At 40.7% G+C, this 24205-nt stretch overlaps 2 protein-coding genes across 2 annotated transcripts; one reads left to right on the forward strand and one right to left on the reverse strand.

The window, feature by feature from the left end:
- The first annotated feature begins 774 nt into the window (after window positions 1-774).
- Window positions 775-8923, forward strand: hcls1 (hematopoietic cell-specific Lyn substrate 1). Its single transcript, XM_080851638.1, is given in 17 exon segments — window positions 775-837; window positions 1731-1814; window positions 2164-2237; window positions 3140-3269; window positions 3395-3505; window positions 3638-3692; window positions 3968-4078; window positions 4289-4399; window positions 4683-4798; window positions 4800-4917; window positions 4920-4978; window positions 5106-5175; window positions 5410-5564; window positions 6675-6869; window positions 8025-8235; window positions 8507-8572; window positions 8728-8923. Coding segments are annotated over 16 exon segments (1800 nt in total). The 5' UTR covers window positions 775-837; the 3' UTR covers window positions 8862-8923.
- Window positions 8924-9284: 361 nt separating this feature from the next.
- Window positions 9285-10658, reverse strand: llph (LLP homolog, long-term synaptic facilitation factor). Its single transcript, XM_080851612.1, has 3 exons — window positions 10625-10658; window positions 10062-10258; window positions 9285-9820 (listed from the first exon to the last, which is right to left on the reverse strand). Exons 2-3 carry the CDS (start codon window positions 10246-10248, stop codon window positions 9645-9647), a joined length of 363 nt encoding a protein of 120 aa, XP_080707738.1. The 5' UTR covers window positions 10249-10258; window positions 10625-10658; the 3' UTR covers window positions 9285-9644.
- Window positions 10659-24205: the final 13547 nt, after the last annotated feature.

Here is a 24205-nt window from a genome sequence, read left to right on the forward strand (position 1 = left end):
ATTTTTCAAATAAAAATATTTATGGGAAGACGTAAATTGTGATTAGCCTATTATTTAATGTCGTCTGTTTAATCCTATACATGTAATGGAGACCGAAGGATTTCTTGTGTGTTCTGATGCTTATATTAAAGGCACCCAGTGCAACTTTATATAAACATTCAATGAAAAATAAACATTCAATTTCTAGTCTTTTTTACACGTAGTAAGTTTCAATAACTCCATGCCATTACATATCGACATTCAAGGAGCAAAGATGAGACGTTGTTGTGTGGGGAGAACTGATAGAAAATCGTAAACAAAAACAATCGCCGGTGGGGAGAGGCCATTTGTCCATTGACTGGAATCCTGCTTTATTTATTGTAGGTTACAAAAAATAAAGAAAATGGCGGCGATTGTTGTTGTTATCGATTTTCTATCAGTTCTCACCACACAACGACGTCTCATCTTTGCTCCTTGAATGTCGATATGTAATGGTATGGAGTTATTGAAACTTACTACGTGTAAAAAAGACTAGAAATTGAATGTTTATGTTTAAGCCTCGAAAGTTGCACTGGGTGCCTTTAACAGGTTCACGAAATGACACAATGTTACCCCTGATCTCAATGAGCCGAAACTCCGAGTTATTAATGGCTACGGGCGCTTCAGTCGGACATCGTCAGAGTGATCTTGTCTTCATAGAAATACCATTGCACAGAGAACGCGCTGGCCACCTCTTCCTCGAGAACGCGCATTAGCCTTTAAAGTGTGCCCGTCTGTCTCCGAGCAGGTGAAACTGCCTCTGGATTAAATACACATTACTTAACCTGCTTCCTTACGGACTACTTAACATTTGAAAAGGTAATTATCGTCATTGGCGGTCAAAAACGTTTGCATTTAAATTATTATGCATAGGTTTTGATGGGCTTTGATTATCTTAGTGAAGGTTCTCTACTGGGCACTTCCAAACTGTTCAGGAAGTTACCGTTATCTTGATTTTTCGTATTTGAATCAAGAATTATGCTTATGTCGTAAGTGCACCAGTAACATTAATCGATTAGGGTTATTTCCTTAAAATGTCATTCAGTCAGTCACGAACTTGTACCATTGCATGCAGTTAATTAAACTTTGAACATAACATATATATTGAGGAAGTAATCCTGGTGTCAGTACATATTAAATGTAGGCCTACACCTTGTGAAAAAATTAAGCAGGATGAGACATTGGAATCTTTAAACTCTATGAACTCTACTCTTTTGTTGACCGTAATAGTTATTGACATCGACATGTAAAGCATAGATTTCAAAACAGGGGTTGTGAACTAGTTTGAGAAGCAGATACACATGGTGGCATTAAGAAGAAATTGTCATGTAAATATTCTGTAGCGTGTCATTTTATAGATGCATATACATAAATATCAGATATGTAATATGTTTAAGTATTATGCGTGACAAATTTCGCCCACCACGTCTCAACTTCCTTTGTCGGTAAATTTAGATGCAACACGTATGTTGCGCAAGTAAAGGGAAGACACATCATGGCTGTATTACTTCTTTTTTTCTCTGCTACAACCACCCACGACAATGTGATGCATATTACACAAATACGTATGAGGCAGATCACACAAAAAGTAAAAGAATAAGCACATTAGACCATCAGTAGGTTGTGTTTATGTAGAAGATCCCACTTGTGTGTGTGTGTGTGTGTCTGTGAAATGAAAATTTGCCATTATTTTGATGCTGAACTGTACACAGATGTGGAAGTCAGCAGTGGGACACAATGTGGCCATGAAGGTGGCATCAGAGGGAGATGACTGGGAGACTGATGCGGATTTTGAGGTAGGTAGGTAGGTAGGTTGTGTGTGTGTGTGTGTGTGTGTGTGTGTGTGTCTGTGTGTTTGTGTGTCTGTGTGTCTGTGTGTCTGTGTGTGTCTGTGTGCGGATTTTGAGGTAGGCAGAACCAGCTTAAAAGCAAGGCAAGGTGTTGTTGCACCTGTTTGCAAACAAATGCACCCTTCTATCTTCTGTCACTCTAGTAGCACTGCAACAGTCACCTTTTTAGTGCCTGCCTTAATGTGTGAGTATGCAAAATCATAGGTTCAATTCCATACAAATCTGATTGTTTGTGTGTGTGTGTGTGTGTGTGTGTGTGTGTGTGTGTGTGTGTGTGTGTGTGTGTGTTTGTCAGAATGATGTGTCTGAGCAGGAGCAGAGATGGGGCTCCAAGACCATAGAGGGCTCAGGGCGGAAAGAACACATCAGGTACTGAACATGTTTATATCCTAACAGAGGCGATACTTTATGCTTTAGTAATACTGTCCAATGAGGCAATGCTTTAAACTATAGCTATGCTGTCCAATGAGGCAATAACAATTGACCAAGTGCGTCATAGTTTGTTATATAAGACACTGTGGTAATACATGACAAAAACTAGCAGACATTTAGTGTTGAACTGAAACTATATCTGGGGCAACGTCACAGCCGAAACAGGAAAGGGAAGTAGAAATACGACTCAGATGTGTTGATGCATTACCAAATATGGAGCCCTGAGAGCATGGCTGTGGCTGTGTCAGGCCTGAAAATGCTGTGTAGGTTCTGTACTAATGTCAGCTGATGCGGATAAACTGCACACAACTGCTAAAGGTGTTCCCCAAAATAGATGTGGTGAACCGTAGGAAATGACTCGTATTCTGCTGCTGACTCTGGGAAGTCTTTTGAAGAATGTCGAGTTTAGGACTGGAATGGCACAAAACTCCATGGAATATTTTCTTCCACAGTTGCTACTTAAAAGCAATCAATATAAGACTATGGGACAGTTTTAAGGTAAAAAATAATTAACACCAGACTTGAGAAACAATATTAACAGTAGGGCCTGGACTAGTTTGCATGTTGAAGGGAGAAAAAACATAGTCTTTGGACAGACATAACTTCTTGATAATCTTATACTATCGTTTTTCTGCTCTTGGTTTGAGTTCATCACGTGACCATCAATGAAAAACGAAATCCTGTACAACAACCACACAAACTAACAGGCAACTGATATGAAGATACTTATGAGAAATACAACAGGACTCCTGCCCTCTTTCTATTTAACAACAACTGTACTGATGTACCTCAGATGTATTGTGCTTGTTGATTGGTGCCCTTCCTGCTTGTGTGTATAGTGTGGCAGAGCTCAGACAGACGGTGTCTCAGGAGCATGCAGGGGCGAAGAGGAAGGAGCTGGAGCAGGGGCCAAAGGCCTCTTACGGCTACGGGGGCAAATTTGGAGTGGAGAAGGACCGCATGGACAAGGTCAGGCTTCGGCACTCAACAAAGTATTTGCATTGTTTCCACAAACGATCAGTTCCTCTTCCATTTTTGAGAACCGCCAGAGCGTCATGTCTGTTGTGGTGTTCCTTGTGATTGGCATTACCCAGGTGGCAATGGGGAATAGCTATGTGGCAGAGGTGGAGCAGCACTCTTCTCAGACCGACGGGGCGCAAGGGTTTGGTGGGAAGTATGGAGTGCAGAAGGAGCGTGTCGATAAGGTGACACTCTTCACGTCACGTCATTTTGTTGTGTTAATCTAAAGTATGGTCAATATAAACGGTCATGTTGTATGGTATGACCGCAAAGGCCATTGATTTAAAATGTTCATGATCTGTCTCTGTTGCTTTTAGTCAGCTATGGGCTACGACTACAAGGGAGAGGTGAAGGAACACGCCTCACAGAAAGGTATTGAGTCCCAAGTTTGAAAAGATCAGACCAGGAAAGTTGAAGTCCTCACTAGATTTGTTGCTACCAAAGGGCACCCACTGATTTTCCACTCATTGGATGGTTGATGGTTTGTTCCATTTGGATGGCTATCAAGCAATCAAGCCTTCAAGGAAAACACATCTGTGTTATGACTCTGCTTACACTCACATTGCAGTCAGTCAGTCATGGTTGTGGTACATTACACCATATTTTTAACTATGTGAAGTTTTGTAACCTGTCTCTGCTTCACTCAGATCATTCCAAGGGCTTTGGGGGAAAGTATGGAGTCGACAAAGGGAAAGTGGACAAAGCTGCCATGGGTTACGACTATAAAGGAGAAACAGAGAAACACCAGTCCCAGAAAGGTGAACCAAGCATGGCACCTCATAATCATAATCCAAAAAAAACTCAATGGCACCTTATAATCTGTATCTTAAACAACTTGTTTAGGGTTTCCCAGTGGGGGACTGATTTTTAAAATCAGTTTAGTAGATGTAGTTATATCCAAGATCACGTTTGAGCTCTGAATGAACTTTGCTTTGATTCCTTATAGTCTGCACATTTGCTTCTGTCAGATTATTCCAAGGGCTTTGGGGGAAAGTATGGTGTCGAGAAAGAGAAAGTGGACAAAGCTGCCATGGGTTACGATTACAAAGGAGAGACAGAGAAACACCAGTCTCAGAAAGGTGATATATGCCGATTTCATGACCTCGATGAAAGGATATGTCTGGTCATGCAGTCATTATGTCAGGTTCATACATGACAGAAGCTGCAATATGAGCTCTAGTTATAATCTGTGCTCTGTTGTCATGGGAACTATCTCATAGACTCCATTTGTAATAAATATAACTATAGACAGGGAAACATTATTTTGATGGAATTTAGCTTTAATCATAAATCACTTTTAAATAGTCATCCAACCATCCAACACTTTCCTTATGTATGGCTGTGTCTCTCTATCATGCGTAGATTACTCCAAGGGCTTTGGGGGCAAGTATGGAGTGGAGAAAGACAAGGTTGACAAAGCAGCGTTGGGCTATGACTACAAGGGACAGACCGAAATGCACCAGTCTCAGAAAGGTGATGCAAAAAACTTTAACAAAAGTAAAAATTCTGTGTTTGCAGGTTGCATCTTCACACATAATAGGTGGAATACCTTTCAGTAATACAATAGCAAGGTGTCATACAAAACTCTTCTCTCATACTCAGATTCTTCCAAAGGCTTTGGAGGACGATATGGTGTGGAAACAGATCGCATGGATAAGGTATTTCATTACCTGTGTGATTTACCTCTGGTTATGAACTGCAAACTGAAACTGTTCTTTTACACAGGCTTCCTACTGTTACACAGTTCTTAGTCAATGCATTCAATCCAATCAAAATCTTCTGCAGAGTGCGTCCACTTTCACTGAGATGGAATCCCCGACTTCGGCCTATGAGAAGACACAGCCACTGGAGGCCTGTAAGTTGCTAAATTGCTTAATACCTCTACCATGTGGAGGAGAGGCGTGAAAGTGTGCTCAATGGTTGATGACATGTGTTCACCACCAGATATACACTACCAGAGAACATGAATTGGTCAAATATTTCAGCTTGAAATGTGTTGAGTATTTTTGCTGGATGCAAACCTTTGTTATGGACGAGGTTGAAAATGAGGTGGTCTTTCGGCATTTACTCATGCTTGGTATTCCTCCAGCCACTGCCAGTGCTGGAGCAGGGAACCTGAAGGCCCGTTTTGAGAACATGGCCCGCGCCTCAGACGAGGAGAACCGTAAACGGGCTGATGAGGAGAAGGCCAGGAGGCAGGCCAGAGAGAAGAGGGAGCAGGAGGAGGCCAAACTCAGACAACAGGTACTGGCGTGGAGTAAATAAAACTCAGACAACAGGTACCGGCGTGGAGTAAATAAAACACGCAACACCTTAAGATAAAAAAACTGTATGTGTAATATTCACACAGAATATTATTTGATATGTTCTTGTTGACCAATCAGTGCGCTTCATAATTTATATGTTGCATTTTTACTGCGGATCCTCAGTGTGTGTTCAGAGTGAGAAGTGACACAGCTAGGTCACACTTTAAGTTACTACCGCATAAGTATTAATAAATAGTTTATAGCATGCCGGTGTGCTCCTGATTATTGTACATACAGTACGAAACAAGACAGTAAGTTGTATGGACCATTACTATCTTAGAAGGGTTTTCTGACAACCTCTGAGTCATGTCAATAATTCGATTATTATTATTATTATTTTTTACAAATGATAAAATCATGACGACTATGATCACTTGTTACAAACCCATTTTAAATAAACATGGGAGTGGAACATAAAGACCAGGAAACAACTGGTGCGGGGTCAAGTATGGCGATTTTTATTTGTCAAGATCTCAAAAGTTTACAAAAACGGCGTCGGACGCCTGGACAACAACAAAACAGAGGATGTCACGTAACTCAAAAGTCTAGGAGGAAAATAAAAACCCTATTATAAAAACCTAACTTTAAAATCCAGAAACTTTCTTACCTCCTCGAAATGAAAACACGTGAATCTTCCGCAAGCTTCCTGACTCCTTAACTAAAGCCTGTGTCGTGCTCAAAGTTGAAAGAAAATAATCACCACCTCGCCACCAATTACAAAAGTCAAGGTTATCTAACAAGACAATAATGATTATGCGCTAAGGGCAGAGTAATTCGAGTTTTGCCAAGAGCTTCTTAGAACGCGACGTGCAGCATGAGAGAGCAGAGCAGAGAGAGTGGAGATTGGAGGCTGGAACTTTTATCCACGGCTCGGCCAATGAGGGCACTCCTTCCCATGGGCACACCTGCACACAACCACACTAGAGGAAGCAGAGCGCAATCAGGGCAACAATTAGTGGTTACAATTAAGACCAGTGAAAGCCAAACTAGGGATGGAAAAAGAGGGCCACGTAACATCACTCAATCCTTTTTTTTTGTGCCAACCCAGGAGCAGATCAGTAGGGAGGAAGTAGAATCAGAGCCCGAGCCAGAGGAGCAGAGCCCCCCTCCCCCCCTGAAGGCCTGCAAGCCCCCCCAGATGACCAGGGCTCTGCCTGAAGCTCCCAGAGGCGAGCCTGAGCCCCCCCAGATGACCAGGGCTCTCCCCGAAACTCCCAGAGCCAAGCCTGAACCAGTGGCACAGGTACTGATCCCAGACACTACTAAACATACAGTGCCACTTGAAAGTATGTGAACCCCTTGAGCACTTAAGCGTTTTCTGTTGTTTTACCATGATTTTTAATTTTTTTATCACCAATTTTCCATAGATGAAATGTCAGGTTTATGTTTATCATTTGCATGTACTTGTTTAGAGGAAATTGTTTGAGTAGCTGAAAAACTACATGAAACATGGAATTAGTCCATTTCAAAAGTAAGTGAACCCCCAGCTGAATTGATAAAGTCAAGCAGGTAACAGATTCAGTGAAACTTATTTGGGTGATTAATTAGTCAATTGAGCAAACCGATCATCTGAGACATCATTAGGGAAAGGTTTGGGCAACACAGATTAAAAGAGGAAACCAACCAAACTACTGTAGTGCTAAGGTGTACCCACACAGATCAACAATGCCAAGAGGAAACGAAATATCCGAGAACATCAGGAAGAAGGTACTGACAGCCCATCAGTCTTGGGAAAGCTATAAGACCATCTGTACATTGAAAGCTATAAGACCCATGTACATTTACCCCAGATGCTGCCAGAGAGGTCTGAAACTCTTTAGAGGTGATGTGTGGGTTGACTTTTACCTGATTTATTCTTCTTCTGGTGCTTCTTGGTGATGGTCTTGATGGGCGTCCACTTCTAGGCAGAGATGCGGTCATGTTGAATGCCCTCCATTTCTAAATGATTTGTCTTGGATGGATGGAGCTGGAATCTTTTGGAGATGGTCTTATAGCTTTCCCAAGACTGATGGGCTGTCAGAACCTTCTTCCTGATGTTCTCGGATATCTCGTTTCCTTTCGGCATTGTTGATCTGTGTGGGTACACCTTGGCACTACAGTAGTTTGGTTGGTTTCCTCTTTTAATCTGTGTTGCCCAAACCTTGACGTGATTTCCTGAAGGAAAAATGTAACCCCTGCCCCTAACTCTCCTTCACAATGTCACACTATCCACATGAATTTTTAATCGTGTTACATTGGAAATTTAAAGAAGTCACATAAATGTATACTCCTGTTGTACCCTCGGCACCATTGAAAATGAGGATCTTAATCCTCAATGTGTCTCCCGAGGCCTAAATAAAAAAATAAATCAAATAAAAATAAATACATGAAAAGCAACTAAGCGCTCTGATACCCAAAGGAAGAAGATGAGCCAGAGTATGAGGAGCCACCATGTCTGCCCCCTCGCTCCACGGACCTGTTAGAGGATACTGACCCAGAACCAGAACCACAGCCAGAGCCGGTCCAGGAGGGCGATGACCCTGAATATGAGGACATCGGGGTTGCCATGGCAGAGCCTGTACAGGATGGCGATGAGGACTATGAGGACATCGGGGTTCCCCAGACCCCAGGTCAGCTCTTAATAGAATTTAACCGCTACTTTAGTGTGACATTCATTACTTACTTTATAAGCTGACAGTTTGGCACCTTAAAAACTAAAAATAAAAGATTTTAAGAGGTCCTGCTTCTAGGTGTCGGTATTGTGCTGGTGTGTGTAATGTCATGTGCACTAGGGGGTATTTGTACTCAGTGATCTTCTTATATCCATATCTTGAATCAAAACATGTGATTTGTGAACCTTAGACAGTTTTTGTATATGACACTTTTTATACCTGTTCTCAGGTGATAATACTTATGAAGAATTGCCTGTTGGAACAACAGCCACTGCCCTGTACGACTATCAAGGACGTGAGTATTTCTCCATTTATAATTACCCCCGTTACAAAACGATTTGAATTCCAACACTGGCTGGCACTACTTTTATAGAGTATAAACCAGAGAACACAGAGTCCAGACACAGGTCTCCGTCTGTGGTGATGAACTCTGTATCTCTCTTCCTACAGAGGATGACGATGAGCTCTCCTTCGACCCGGACGACATCATCACAAACATCGAGATGGTGGACGAGTCATGGTGGAAAGGCACGTGTCACGGGCGCACTGGCCTTTTCCCAGCAAACTATGTGCAGACAAACTGAACTCTGTCCATCACCCTCTCAATCAGTGGTTGCCATAGTGCTCACGGCAGCCCCCACCCTTGGACAATGAATAATGAAGTGCACTCATGGGTGTTAGCATCCTTGCTAGCAGGCCCGTCTCTTATGCCCAAGGTTGTGAGTTTGAGTCCGGGCCAGGCCTCTTCTTGGCTTCACAATGCAGGCTAAATGTATGTACTGGTGGGGGCCAGAATAATTATGTCTGTCAAAAACTTTATATGTTTGCAGTTTGTCCAATGTTACGTCATCTCTGTATATTCCCAACATGCCTGTCCTAAAAATGTAGGTGTATATCCACTGGTGGTTACATTCAATGTGAAAAATTGTCTCTACAATTTTAACGGTTTAATGATAATTATGCAATGATTTTGAAAGTCAAAACAAGTTATCACTTTTTTCCCCCAGTTAAAGAAATACTCAAAAAAATAAAAAATAAGGTTTTGTAATGAGCCTGTGTGTAGTCACCTCATTACAAAAAAATTGTACATCACACAACAGAAACAATAGCTTGAGATTTGTGGCTGTCCAAGTATGGACAATGTATATACAAGCAGATACACAATTCTCCTAAATTCAGAGAATACCAGTATAAAGACTTCTGGATAATAACTCCCATACATTTCATGAATTAAAATGTAAATGCTTAAGGAGAACACAGAGGGAACATTTGCCATTTCCACCAGCTCGAGATTGACAGTCATTTTAACAGAGGTACCGTGCTCTCACGCAATCAGTATCCTTCCATGGATCAATTGTGTGGACAGTCTACCATGACAGCTTCTTGCGTTTGCCTTTGCCTTTGGATGTTCCTAGGCTCGTCTTTGGATTGCGTTTGGCCTTCTGTTTTTTGATCTGTCGTTGACTCATCCATGCTGGGTACTGTCCATGTTCATTGAGCAGGGTTTTCTTGTTCATCGTGCTATCCATATCCATTTTACCATCTAAAGAGAAGAAAGACCACAATAGTGTGACAGAGAACAGAATTACGCTATGCAAACCACCTACCAAATGAACATGACATTATTTTCACACGCATTTTCCTCGGACAAATGCATAGTAATGTGGACTAGACTATCTCTGTTGATTAACATTAAAGTGAGGATGAATCTTAGCTCTGCTTCCTATACTGAAGTTCGGTAGTGTTAGCCAGATCATTTCCAACAGAAGTGCTAAACAACTCACCGTTGTTTACATTCAGCTTCTCCGCTGGCACTACCGTGGCGACCTCAGATATGTCTTTCATGGTGATTTCGCCGTTCCCCTGGTGGCCCAGGGCCGCCTTGAGTCTTGCCAGTTCTTTAGGTGCGTTCTTCTTTCGCTTTTCCGCACGCATTTTTCTCCCCCGCTTGCTACGTAAACTTTTTGCCATTTTAGAGAACCTAGGCATGGCCAACACATGAGACACACCGTTAACGTCAGCTGAACCCAGGACCAAAGTTTAGACTCTGAAATATAGCGTAAGGTACCAGCAAGTTGACACATGTGGTAAACACATAGCAACATGTGCAAAGAAACGTTATAACATTCTTATTGGAGTTAACTGAGGTAGTGGGAAATATAGCTATCGCTAGCTTACTTAGCTTAAACATATACTTGACATAATACGTGGTACATACGCAATTATGATATCTATTGAACTATAGCAATATGTATTTCATACGATCGTCTTACTTACAAGTATTGTTATTTTAAAGGTACAAAAACACATACCTAGAAATGCTTATAATTTGCGATAGCCTACTCACCTCACACAAGACGCGTGGTAAACTAGGGTTAGTAATGACGACACCCGTAAAGTAGCTCTGCAGTAATGCATTTATATTTGCGACACTTTTAATCGTTGATTTATACGCCAGCGGCCACAAGGTGGCGGCATAAGGCCTGAAAAACGTTTTGGACCTGGTACTCCAGATTTGTTGTAGCTCCTCAGTACCTCTGGATTGTTTGTTGCTGTTTATGGTTTCTGTTAGTACTGTGTTTGACTGAAAGTCTTTTTTACTCATTAAACATCTCTTTTCACAAACCCAGTTTCATTGTGTCTGCTTTTGGGTCATGAATTCACACCTCTGGCCTCAGTGACGACTGGACTAAGTGTATGACAACAGTTCCAACTCAGACAGTTTGGGAATGCCACTGATTAGACGTCAGGGTGACCCCAAGTCTCAAAACGGCAACCAACAATGACTCAACGTAATGAATAGAAATTGATCTCACCGCTAACAAGAATCACTGTTGAACTTGGAGCTTAGTGTAATACGAATGTTGTTTATTTTTATAGTCATAGTTTTTCTTCTGTAGTCTTCTTTTAGAATTTTGTAAGAATAGGCAGCACTTCCATGAAATTATGTTTTTAATCGAACATCGCAAATACACATACAGTATCTGCTGCTTCCCCCTCTGCCCCAATCCTCACTCCTCTCTTCACCCCTTCCTCTTTCCCAATCTTCACTCCTCTCTTCACCTTCCTCTGTCCCAATCCTCACTCCTCTCTTCATCTTCCTCTTTCCCAATCTTCACTCCTTTCTTCATCTTTCTCTGTCCCAATCCCCACTCCTCTCTTCATCTTCCTCTGTCCTGTTCTTGTGACTGTTGCCCCCCTAAAGCAACCAGACACCACACATACCCACTCTGCTGCCACAGGCTGTTGTGCAGGTACACAGGGTGGTGGTTGCCAAGACAGCTGTTGGACTGGTGTCTGGGAGCAGCTTGTGTGTGTGTGTGTGTGTGTGTGTGTGTGTGTGTGTGTGTGTGTGTGTGTGTGTGTGTGTGTGTGTGTGTGTGTGTGTGTGTGTGTGTGTGAGAGAGAGAGAGTAAGAGAGGACAGACCTGGAGCCCTTACTGCATACGCTTCACTCACCTCTCCAACTGGGCCTGATGGAGACTACTGTGGAGGAATCTCAACCCCCTGCACTAAGGGACATGGAGAGTATGCACTCACACACAGATACGCACACAGGCACTGTTATCTTTTTGCTCTCTAAATAAATGTATCTCTTCCTTTGCCTATCCATCTTTCTCTACTCTTAAGTTTCGACCAGAATGTTCTATCCATTCGACTTTTGAGTGTGTCAACTTCTAAATTGCTTGGTAAGCATTAATGAAAACATATAATCCCATAATGTTTGTAATAACTTAAAAAAGTGCAGATGTTGACCATGGGGGAGATTGGCAACAGAGTTTAGCAAAGCATTTATAGAATGCACACCCAGACAGGAATGAATATTAAGAATGCACACCAAGACAAGAATTCACACCAGGTATTAATTTTAAGAATGCACACCAACCCGTCATATTGTAAGTTGCAAGGGATCTGGGGGGCAGTGGTGGTCAACTCATGTTTTAAACACCATAGGCCTCACATAATTAAGTCAGTGCTGAGGGGTCTGAGGGCCCCCTAGTGGTTAGTTCACGCTATGATCACCCAGGGGCCCTAGTGGTCAGCTTGAGCTGTGTGCACTGAGGGTCCTGGTGTTTAACCTCCTTTGAAAGTCGTGGGCCATTCATTACACACGGCCTGAGGCTTGGAGCCCCCTGACAGTCTCCCTTTGGTGTCTAATCTGTAACTTATTATTCTTGGAAGGGGAGTGACATTTGTTACCATGACTATGTCCTATGAATGCATTTCTAAAGTAGTCCCTGCTTTTTCCAGTTGAACTGGTATATGCTCGGCGGTTCATGTGAGGCAGTCTCAGGTTAGGTAAGTCTGACATTATTAGTGAAACATGATTGTGTTTATACTATTTGCCTTTAAGGATGAATACAGTATGAATATAGTATATGCACTATTCTTTAAGGATGATTATAGTATATGCACTATGTTAATTTGTGGTCCAGAATGGAACACCCAGTGAAAATGTAAGAAAAGCTTTCACAGCACGACATTGCCAATCATTACCAAAAGACAACAGGTAGCATGCAAGCAAGAGTCATCAGTGCCAACAGTGGTGTTGTTGGTGTTTGCAAGGTTTTTGCATGCATTTGGTAGTTAGCTTTTTAGTTGTAAACCCCAAAGAATCCTTACTGTTGCTTTAACAAAGTTGCTTTTACTGGAGCTTCAGATGTCCTGGGGATGCATGATAACTGTTCAGCTCAAAGATGGAGTTGGCAACATTGGGGATTAAAAGATTGATGTAAAAACACCACATACAGACATAAAGAGTTATGTATATAATGCAGAAACCTGGCTGAAATAGCAGAAATTGTTCGGTCAGAGAGCTTTGTTAGCATGACATGGATTTCAGGCAAAACTATTTTGTGAAAATGTTTAGTTTAATAGTTGGGGGGTGCAATCATGTCTCTAGGTTTGCAACACTGTAAAAATCATTCAAACACACTCCACTATCTGCTCTTGATAAGTTGAACTGAATCATGCAGACCTTTCTGGTGATGGACTAAGTTAGATTTTGAAGCCTGATATTTCATTTTATTAAGATATACAAAGTAAACAGAGGTTAGTATTTCATTTTATTAAGATATACAAAGTAGACAGAGGTTGTGGGATATTTGAAGTGGTTTCAACAGGCTTCCTTCCGAAAGAATTCCTAATTAATTAGTGCTGTGAGCTAGGGCATTGTCACGTTTTTAAGTTTATTTTCACCTTTCACTTTATTTTCACACAGGCTTGCATCAGTATGTGTAAGATATTAATATTATAGTAATCAATAGAATGTTCATGATAGTAAGCTGATAAAAGTTAAAACACAGCATGAGCTACTCCACTGACATAAGATTGCAGGAGCCCTACACACACACACATATTAGGCTGGGAGAGTCCCGTAGGGACAGTCCCAGTGTCTCCAATGAAGTCCCTTGAATGTGTCAACCAGAGTCAAATAGAGTTCATCTTTTGCACCTGCAAAACGTTGGCTACTCAGCAGAAATTAGAAGTTGCGTTGTAGACAGAGGGGGGGAGATTAGAAAATATAGGGTGACATCTACTGTATATAAGCCATTGCAAACTTTGTATCAGGAGTATTGTCTTTGGACATGCTCAGGTTTGTGATGTTGGTATCGCACTGACCGAATAAACTCCTTGCTTCACACTCTGTCAGTCTGCTGGACTTTCTGAGTATTTTTACCACAAGTAAGGGATAATGTATTGTCCGGAGGTCATTCTCCAAAAATAATTCCCGACGGGGCAAACAACACCCCGACGCGCAGCGTCCTGAAGGGAATTATTTTTGGAGAATGAACGACGGACAATACATTATCCCGCTTAATATACGTTTACTTGCCAAAAACGATAGAAGACATTCCTCCAACATACCTCTTTTTAATGATTTAGTTGCCGTTTCATGAGTCCCGTTTAGAAATAAAAAGTTCTTCAAGCTAATAGAACTTTGAAGTTTCAGGTGTTGCATAGCAACCCATTACTTGCTGACTTAAAATTACTGTCTACTGTTGCGTTAAAATGACTGGACTTCTGGCGGAATGAACGTTGTACCGTTCTGAAGAGCCGTATAATAAGTAACAAGAATTTAGGGCCTGATTTACTAACAGGATTAAGCCCATTTTAGGCATAAAATAGCGGTCGTAAACATAAAACGGTATTTACAAAGGGGGCGCATTTGAGTAGAGGCGCATATTAACGCTTTATGGGTGTGAACTGCGAACAGGTGGGAGGTCACGGAAACGTGGGTGGAAACATAGGCGTGAAGCGCAAATATATGGGAGGAGATAAGTAAAGTGCGCCTAACGATGTATTGCGAGGTATTTACTAAAACTGCCTGGCGAGCGCATGTCTCTAATTTGCGGGCTAATTCTCCGCCTCATAAAAGCTTAAAGCCCCAATATGCAACAATTATACTTCAGGATTAGGGTTAGGATAAGCAGTTTAACCATAAAATAACAGCCTAAAAAAATTGGGGCGCTACAATGACTTTTAATATGGAGAATCGCGTCCGTGCCATTGCGATAGCAGGGTCTATAGGCATATAACTTCGTTCTGTAGTTTTGCCTGCCGCAGCCCGCCAACCTGACTTGTTTACTACTAGTAAGTAGCTTATTTGCCATCTTGCTTTGTCTTATGTTGCACTTGCTTGATGTTTGACAGTGTAAGGACAGTCGTTGAGTAACTAGTTTGTCATAATGCCAAAGTCAGCAAATTTCAAGAGATTTCTTTAGTTTAAGCTGCTAGCATACCTTTAGCGAATAGCTATTGTTCCGTTGTGCTGCTTTAACCAGGAAGTGCATTTCCATTGAGTCTGAAAACGTTGATATGGCAGCAGTTATAAGAGCAAGGCGAAGAAAGAAGACAGAGACAGCGCACAGAAAGAATTTTTTCAACTCGTATAACACTTTTTCAGTTAAGCGAACCACAAACCATTATACAGTACAGGTTAACCAGCCACGCAATACTTCAATTACTGGACCAGATCAGAGACGACATCGAACCCTCCAGCCGGCGATCACATTCCATTCCATCAGTTGATAAACTCCTGGCAACATTTGCAAATATTGGCCTCCGGATACTTTCAAACAGTTATAGCATCTGCAGTTGGTATATCTCAGCCTTCACTCAGCCAAATATTCACCCAGGTACTCGACGCATTGCTACCGCGCACTGGTCAATATACATTTCCCCACTACGATAGCTGAAATTAAACTTTCCGAACGTAATTGGAGCCATTGATTGCACCCACATGCAAACAGTCCCACCTTCATTCCACGAACACATTTACCGAAACAGAAAGCACACATATTCAATGAATGTCCAGGTCATATGTGATGCCAACATGACCACTACTAACGTGGTAGCCAAATACCCTGGATCTGTCCATGACCGTTTTATCTTCCGGATATATTGTAGTGAACCCATGTCCCTTGTAGAACTTATTAATCTCGCCATGTACACATCTATATTGTTATAATAGACAGTTTATGCATTAAAGGCACCCAGTGCAACTTTCGAGGCTTAAAAATAAACATTCAATTTCTAGTCTTTTTTACACGTAGTAAGTTTCAATAACTCCATACCATTACATACCGACATTCAAGCAGCAAAGATGAGACGTCCTTGTGTGGTGAGAACTGATAGAAAATCGATAACAACAACAATCGCCGCCATTTTCTTTATTTTTTGTAACCTACAATAAATAAAGCAGGCTTCCAGTCAATGGAAAAATGGCTTCTCCCCACCGGCGATTGTTGTTGTTTACGATTTTCTATCAGTTCTGACCACACAACGACGTCTCATCTTTGCTCCTTGAATGTCGATATGTAATGGTATGGAGTTATTGAAACTTACTACGTGTAAAAAAGACTAGAAATTGAATGTTTATTTTTCATTGAATGTTTACATAAAGTTGCACTGGGTGCCTTTAAGGCCACCAATAGCAAATTCTTTATAATCGTGTTCTTTTAAACATCTCATTGTAGGTGATGGCGGGCAGAACAACAATATAACCCTGTGCACATTGAATCAGGTTCAGTGATTGAGCGAACGTGAACCAATTTATCTATCTCCTCTTCGCTGAACCTTAGTTTTTTCTTCCTCGACTCTCCATGGTGGCAGTAATTTGCAGGCGATTTCTCCCGTCTTTTAACGTTGCGCTAAATAATGATTGCCCAGCCCGGATCTGGTTTGATAAATACCACGGATTTAAATTATGACAACTCTTAATGTTGGACCATTTGATAGAACTATGTTCATAGCCTATGTAATACCAACTTTACAAAGGAATGTTGTCTATTTTTGTGGCCTATTTTTAACTGCACATGACACAAAGAATTAACAGATTGTGGAACGACACTTTCGGACTGGGATATAATTTGGTTGTGTTCTAAATGGCTACCTAGTTATTTAAACATTGTGCTGAGCTAATGGTCTTTTCATGTCTATGATTGTATCAAATTCGGCTGCAGCCTATACAGTCTCTGTCCTCCAAATTCTTTACTGCGTATCAGCGAATACAAAATCAGATCATGCTGACCAGCCAATGAAATGTTATGGATGTGTGAGGGACGGGCATGATCTTTGTTTCATTTCCCTTTTACAAAAAAGGAAAAGGTAAGAATGCAAACGGTCTTGGAAAATGTCTCCTCCTTTCATGTTAGTACTTGAAAATATGAGATCTTAGGACAGTTTATCAGCGTGTTTTGTGTAGCTCTCATTGTCTTGATCTCTCAGGCTCTGGCTTACAAACACACACATGATAGAATGAGCACGCCAGACTTGCAATATTCGATTCACACTCATCTATAGACACACAATAAATTGGTGCTTTGGTTTCCAATACAAACCATGAATGGAAACTTTGGAAATGCACATCTGTAAAGTAGTGTATTTTAATGGTTTCAGGTAGTGTTGTTTCTGTTGGCTCACTTCCTTCACTTCCATTATGTCACCAGTTTTTGCTGTCAACTTACCTATACAGTAACATGGTTGGATGTGAATGAATGACTGAAACATGGTGCATTTTGAGTGAAATCATTTTTCTTACAGTTGCCACCCACAAGATGAAGAGGAATCACTATCCAGTTATTATTTAATTAAACATATGTGATCATCCAAACAGTAAGTCAATTCAGGATAAATAATTTGTCTTGTGTTGTACAGACATTTTCTTTTTATTTGCAATTTATTTGTATTGCCTTTTAACTTGGTGGTGGTCTGTGCACGCACAAAAGACCCTCAGAGTGCAAGAACTGAAATATGATATATTTTCCTGAAGACTTATTTCTTGATGCTTACAGTGTCAGAGATAAATCCCTCAAGACGAAGGGAAAGCACAGACTCAATGAAGGAACCCAACGACAGCCCTTCAGATGGTGAGTCAATTCATGTGAAAGAAGGGAGATTTCTAGAATGTAACTTTCAATCCAACAATGAGGAATTTTGGATGGTATACTGAATGACTAATAATTCAGAATAACAAAAAAAATGTATGCTATCGCTTGGCCTTTTCTAGAAAGTATGCCGGTTAACGAGTAGTAGCCTGTTCACTTAAAATGAACAAAATCACCCTTTAAACACTGCAGGCTAATAATAATACTCCATATGGTGTACCACCACATAAGGAACACGTATAAAAAGTTTGGAAAATAAATATATGATTTTATCAGTGAATTCCTGTAATTTAAATATATACTATACTCAGGTTCCTTTTTTACAGTAGGCCTTAATAATATATGACAACAATGATAACAAAGTAGATAAGCCTATAGTAGCTATATATGATAATAGTGTGTTAACATGATAGACATATGTTTCATTACTATGTGTCCTCCCTGAGAATCGCTCCCTTAACAATGCAATGGTACAATGCTGTATTTATTAGGATTCAGATTTGAGATAGGGGGCAAAATGTCAGCATTCATGCCCTTTGGCTGGGTCAGACTTTTCGACTACGATTTCTTTTAATTGTGTTCAATCTTTGTGTGTTGATCTTTCAGGTGTGATAGTGTACGATAAAACTAAAATTATGTATATCATATGCCGATGTAAAGTCAGTGCCGTTCCCAATTAGGCTCTATCAATTACTGTGAGAGTTTGTTGAAAAGCAAAATTAGGCTTCATTGAAACAGGAATGAAATATTAAAAAAATGTGCCTATGCATTCTTGATTTTTTTTAGGGTATATATCATATGGGTCACAGTGGTACAGGAGGTAGAGCCAAGGCCGGATTAACCATTAGGGCAACTGGGCACTTGCCCAGGGCCCATGACATCGAAGGGGCACTTGACAACGTTGTTGACAAATATCACGTTATGAACGCAGTCCTGGCAGCGCATGGTGATGTCTGTTGTGCCTCCGTTGGTATAGCATAAAACATGAGTTGTATTAAAACATAGCGTGTGTAATGTGTAGCTATTTCATTCCGTTTGTTAACCTTTCCTGCTGTCGGAGGCTGTCTCGTAGTTGGAGATTGCAGGGGAGTAAAATGCTCCACGGCCGAAGTAGATTAGCCTACATGTTTTTAACTTCAGGTTAATAGCTACACATTACACACGCTATGCTTTATTAAAACTCACGTTACTCACATACTGATTAACACTGTTACAGCACATAAATCTTTGTCGCTGCATCCAAACTATGCGTCACCATTCTCCCTCCCTGTACGTGCTCTTCTTAAAGGAGCCGCACCATTTTACTAAACGTTCTTGCAATGTCAATCATTTAATTTAAATATACTTATTGGCCTTATTGTGCACGCTTGTGCGTTTAACAGCGCTTGTTTGTGTGAGAGAGCATATAACTGTTGATGCCTCAGTTTAATAAAGCCAGGCTATTCATAAAAAAAACGTACGTCAATGTGGCATTAGTACTATGAACAGTTGAGATTGATTCCTTCTGGCTCGGTTCGGATTCGAAAAAAAAAAAAAATTTGAATACCTGTCGGACTGGGTCCGGGCTCGGTTACTATTCTGTCGGACCGGGCCGGGCTCGGACAGAAAAAATCGTCCCAATCCATGCTCGAATGCTCATGTATTTGTATTTTTGTACAATCCGGGACAGAATTTTAAGTTTAATAAGGCCATAATCACTGCTGTTGATGTGCAACTATTCTCATGGATGCATGGAGCACTTTATTTCAAGAGTTCAATATTTCTGCATTGCAGTTCAATTAAGATATTTTAGTTTAAAGACAATAAAGAAGTGTTTTCCTTAAACATTGTGCCCATTATTGTAATTTCCAAGAAGGTATAACTCTGAGAATTCCAATCACATTTGTTTTAAATATCGTTTAATTATCGTTATCGTCAAAATGAAAAAAAAAACATCGAGATATTCTTTTTTGCCCATATCGCCCACCCCTAGTGTTAATGAGAGAAGTTTTAAAAGTAAAGATAGGTCATTAGGCCTCATAATTGTTTGTGTAGTCATGAGTTCAGTCTTTAAGGGAGAGACCAGTTGTTGGGGGGCCCTTGAGCCTAGTTGCCCAGGGCACAGAAAATTGTTAATCCGGCCCTGGGTAGAGCAGTCGTTTAGTAATTGGAAGGTTGCTAGTTCCATACCATGTGTTAGTGTCCTTGAGCAAGACACTGAACTGCTCCTGTTGTAAAACATTTCCTTGTATGTCGCTTTGGATAAAAGCGTCTATTAAATAAGTAAATGTAATATGACGAAGTAGTCAATTTGACTAAAATTGGCTGAAAATTCCTTTTTTGTTTATTTACAGAGTCAAACAGACCTCCAACAGGAAGGAAAAGCTCAGACGCAAGCGATCGCTCAAATCCTGGTCGCCCAAATTGTAAGTAGGAAAACCTTGGAAAGGCCGGAAGGAGAGGTCGTACATAGTGACACCTAACGTCTGTTTTTACTGCGGTAATTTGGACACACTGATATAGAATCTACATATACATGTATAGGCATTAGGAGCATTTTATTGACATTGGCATCAGTATGGTGTGCCTGAAACCCCTGATTTTAATGGTAAAAAAAGCTAACGTTAACCCATCTCCCCACTTAAGGACACAATCTTACACGGTTGGTTCTCTTTTGCTTCATGAAACAAGTTTAAGACTGAACTTATTCTAGCACCATTTGGTAAACCTAGGGGCCTCGTGCTTTAGTCCAAAGGTGCTTACAACACATTAACCTTTTGAAGCGGTTAAATCATTCAATCTTTTGCTGATTTCAGCAGTTTGCTCATTCTGCTTGGACCCCAATCATCGCTCTTTGAAGCTACGTATATACAGCCGCGGAAAAAATTAAGAGACCACTTCAAAATTATCAGTTTCTCTGGTTTTACTATTTATTGGTATGTGTTAAAGTAAAATGTACATTTTTGTTTTATTCTATAACCTACTGGCAACATTCCTACCAAATTTCAAATAAAAATATTGTCATTTAGATAATTTATTTGCAGAAAAATGACAATTGGTCAAAATAGCAAAAATTATGCAGTGTCTTCAGATATCGAATAATGCAAAGAAAACAAGCTCATATTCATTTTTAAGCTACACAATACTAATGCTTTAACCTAGGAAGAGTTCAGAAATCAATATTTGGTGGAATAACCTTGATTTAAAATCACAACTTTCATGTGTCTTGGCATGCTCTCCACCAGTCTTTCACATTGCCGTTGGGTGACTTTATGCTACTCCTGGCGCAAGAATTCAAGCAGCTCGGCTTCTTTTCATGGCTTTTGACCATCCATCTTCCTCTTGATCACATTTCAGAGGTTTTTTATGGGATTCAGGTCTCGAAATTGGGCTGGCCATGACAGGGCCCTGATCTGGTGGTACTCCATCCACACCTTTACTGGCCTGGCTGTGTGGCATGGAGCATTGCCCTGCTGGAAAAAACACTTCTCAGAGTTGGGGAACATTGTCAGAGCAAAAGGAAGCAAGTTTTTCTTCTGGGACAACGTTGTACTTTGCCTGGCTGAGGTTTGTGAAAGACCATAAGGATTGAACCAAAGCGGACTGGAGGGTCTCCTAGTTCGTCTTCTCTGATGAGTCCAATTTTCAGCTTTGCCCAACACATGGTCGTCTGATGGTTAGACGGAGACCTGGAGAGGCCTACAAGCCACAGAGTCTTGCACCTACTGTGAAATTGGACTCATCAGAGAAGACGAACTAGGAGACCCTCCAGTCCGCTTTGGTTCAATCCTTATGGTCTTTTACAAACCTCAGCCAGGCAAAGTACAACGTTGTCCCGGAAGAAAAACTTGCTTCCTTTTGCTCTGACAATGTTCCTCAACTCTGAGAAGTGTTTTTTCCAGCAGGGCAATGCTCCATGCCACACAGCCAGGCCAGTAAAGGTGTGGATGGAGTATCACCAGATCAGGACCCTGTCATGGCCAGCCCAATTTCGAGACCTGAATCCCATAAAAAAAACTCTGAAATGTGATCAAGAGGAAGATGGATGGTCAAAAGCCATGAAAAGAAGCCGAGCTGCTTGAATTCTTGCGCCAGGAGTAGCATAAAGTCACCCAACGGCAATGTGAAAGACTGGTGGAGAGCATGCCAAGACACATGAAAGTTGTGATTTTAAATCAAGGTTATTCCACCAAATATTGATTTCTGAACTCTTCCTAAGTTAAAACATTAGTATTGTGTAGTTAAAAAATGAATATGAGCTTGTTTTCTTTGCATTATTCGAGATCTGAAGACACTGCATCTTTTTTGCTATTTTGACCAATTGTCATTTTTCTGCAAATAAATTATCTAAATGACAATATTTTTATTTGAAATTTGGTAGGAATGTTGCCAGTAGGTTATAGAATAAAACAAAAATGTACATTTTACTTTAACACATACCAATAAATAGTAAAACCAGAGAAACTGATAATTTTGAAGTGGTCTCTTAATTTTTTCCGCGGCTGTATATATATTCACTCTATATTTACTATTGTTTTCAAACATATCTTTGCCTTTCACTAATTTCTCCTACATTTTATAGGCCTACATGCATTTATTTCTAAATAAATAAATGCCAAGTACAGTTATACAATGAATGTCATACTGTTGCTCATGTAAATTTCACAAAATGCTCAAGTTGAGCACAACTATATATCTGTTATAAAGGCACACTCATCCTCATATTCACCGAGACAGGTTGCAAAACCACACAACATAACTCATAGGTACTGCTTCACACCCTATGTGTACAGCTGCCACATCCACAAACTATAGCTCCTTAAATTTTCACTTAGAATAAGATTTTTATCTATCATTGCCAGAAATGTCATCTTTCAAGATAACACAATTTTCTTGGGACAGAAAATATTTAAATGCGGAAGTCATTTATGCACCACTATGCCATAGGTTGAGATACTATCTGTGGGGTAGCTCTTTACCTACAGTAAGTTACTATCTGTGGGGTATCTGTGGAGTAGCTCTTCATCTACAGTAAGTTCAAAGTTCAAATTCCAATTGTTTGGTGCTGCTGTCCGTTGAGCATTCACCTTCGTACTTCTGTTAAATAATTAGAAATGATCTATAAAAAACGGAACAAAACAGTAATTTATGCACCGCTATGCCATAGGATGAGTCACTACATGTAGGGTAGCTCTTCACCTACAGTAAATTCAAAGCTCAAATTAAAATTGATAAATACAGTAGATAGATTATTACTTTATTAATCCCAAGGGAAATTTTAGGACATCCAGTAGTTTATAGAATTTACACAAATCACAGGCACACATACACAAATCAAATACACACGGGGAGAACATGTTCAAAAGGAGTGGGGTGGTAATAATAGGTACACCGATGGGTCTGACCCTATGGTTCAATGTGCATGATTGTGACAGTGTAGATGCCCAAGAGGAAAGTGTTCTTGTGCTGCTTGTGTAAAGAGATTATAGTGAAAATAAATAAGGTTCTTGTGATTGGTGCTGCTGTCCGTTGAGCATTTGCCTCGTACTTCTGTTAAATTATTTGAAATTATACTTTGAATTCAGAGCTTTTTCTTTGACAATTACTTGTACTACTTGTGTAAATAGATTATATACTCCATGGCCACCTCTGATCTCGAGGAGTCAGTCAAGAGTGAATGAGCACACTGGTCTACTTGCACTGGTCCACCTACTGCTCAGCTTTGTAGGGGTTTGGGGGAATAGTACTGTAGGTCATATTTAAGGGCACCACGAGGATGGGGTACTGGTGGTTGGTGTAATGATGGATGATGTACTAATGGGTGGTGTACTGATGGGTGGTGTACTGATGCAGGGGAGGACTGGCCATTGGGGATACCGGGGTAATCCCTGGTAAGGCCGACGGAGTTTGGGCCGGTTCAATATATTCACGTCAATAGAAATAGTCTGAAGGCAGAATATGCGGGCAGGGGTAAGTGACCCACCCTGACAATGTCACAGTTTCAAGTGCTATAGTCAGAATATGTGTGCAGGGGGAGGGGGCGTGGCGGCGGTTACAAACATGAAAAAAAAAGTTACTCCACAGCTCCCGGGCGACTTTCTTCCGCCAGTCTACCCCTGTATTGTTGGTTGATGTCAGACCGATTGTTGTGGGCAATCTTAGGGGTTTTTATAAGGCCAGTCACCTTTTTCACCCCAATAAGTTTCACCACTGTACAGATACATTCATTCAAATTCAAATGAATATGCTGACACTTTAAAGCCCCAGTATGCAACAATTGTACTTCAGGATTAGGGTTAGGATAAGCAGTTTAAACTTAAAATAACAGCTTCAAAAAAATTGGGGCGCTACAATGACTTTTAATATGGAGAATCACCTCCGTGCCATTGCCATACCAGGGTCCATAGGCATATAACTGCGTTCTGTAGTTTTGCCTGACGCAGCCCGCCGGCCTGTATTGTTTACGTTCTGCGGAACTAGTAAGTAGCTATTTTGCCTTCTTGCTTTGTCTTGTGTTGCACTTGCTTGATGTTTGACTGTGTAAGGACAGTAACTAGTTT

Source organism: Sprattus sprattus, assembly GCF_963457725.1.
Source record: "Sprattus sprattus genome assembly, chromosome: 14".
Taxonomy (NCBI): domain Eukaryota; kingdom Metazoa; phylum Chordata; class Actinopteri; order Clupeiformes; family Clupeidae; genus Sprattus; species Sprattus sprattus.

Bases quoted from the DNA above. Each gene is read 5' to 3' on its own strand.
- llph (XM_080851612.1), bottom strand. From the start codon at position 10,248: ATGGCAAAAAGTTTACGTAGCAAGCGGGGGAGAAAAATGCGTGCGGAA. The intron at 9,821-10,061 runs GTGAGTTGTTTA...TCTTCTCTTTAG, and splicing joins GAAGCTGAATGTAAACAACG to ATGGTAAAATGGATATGGAT.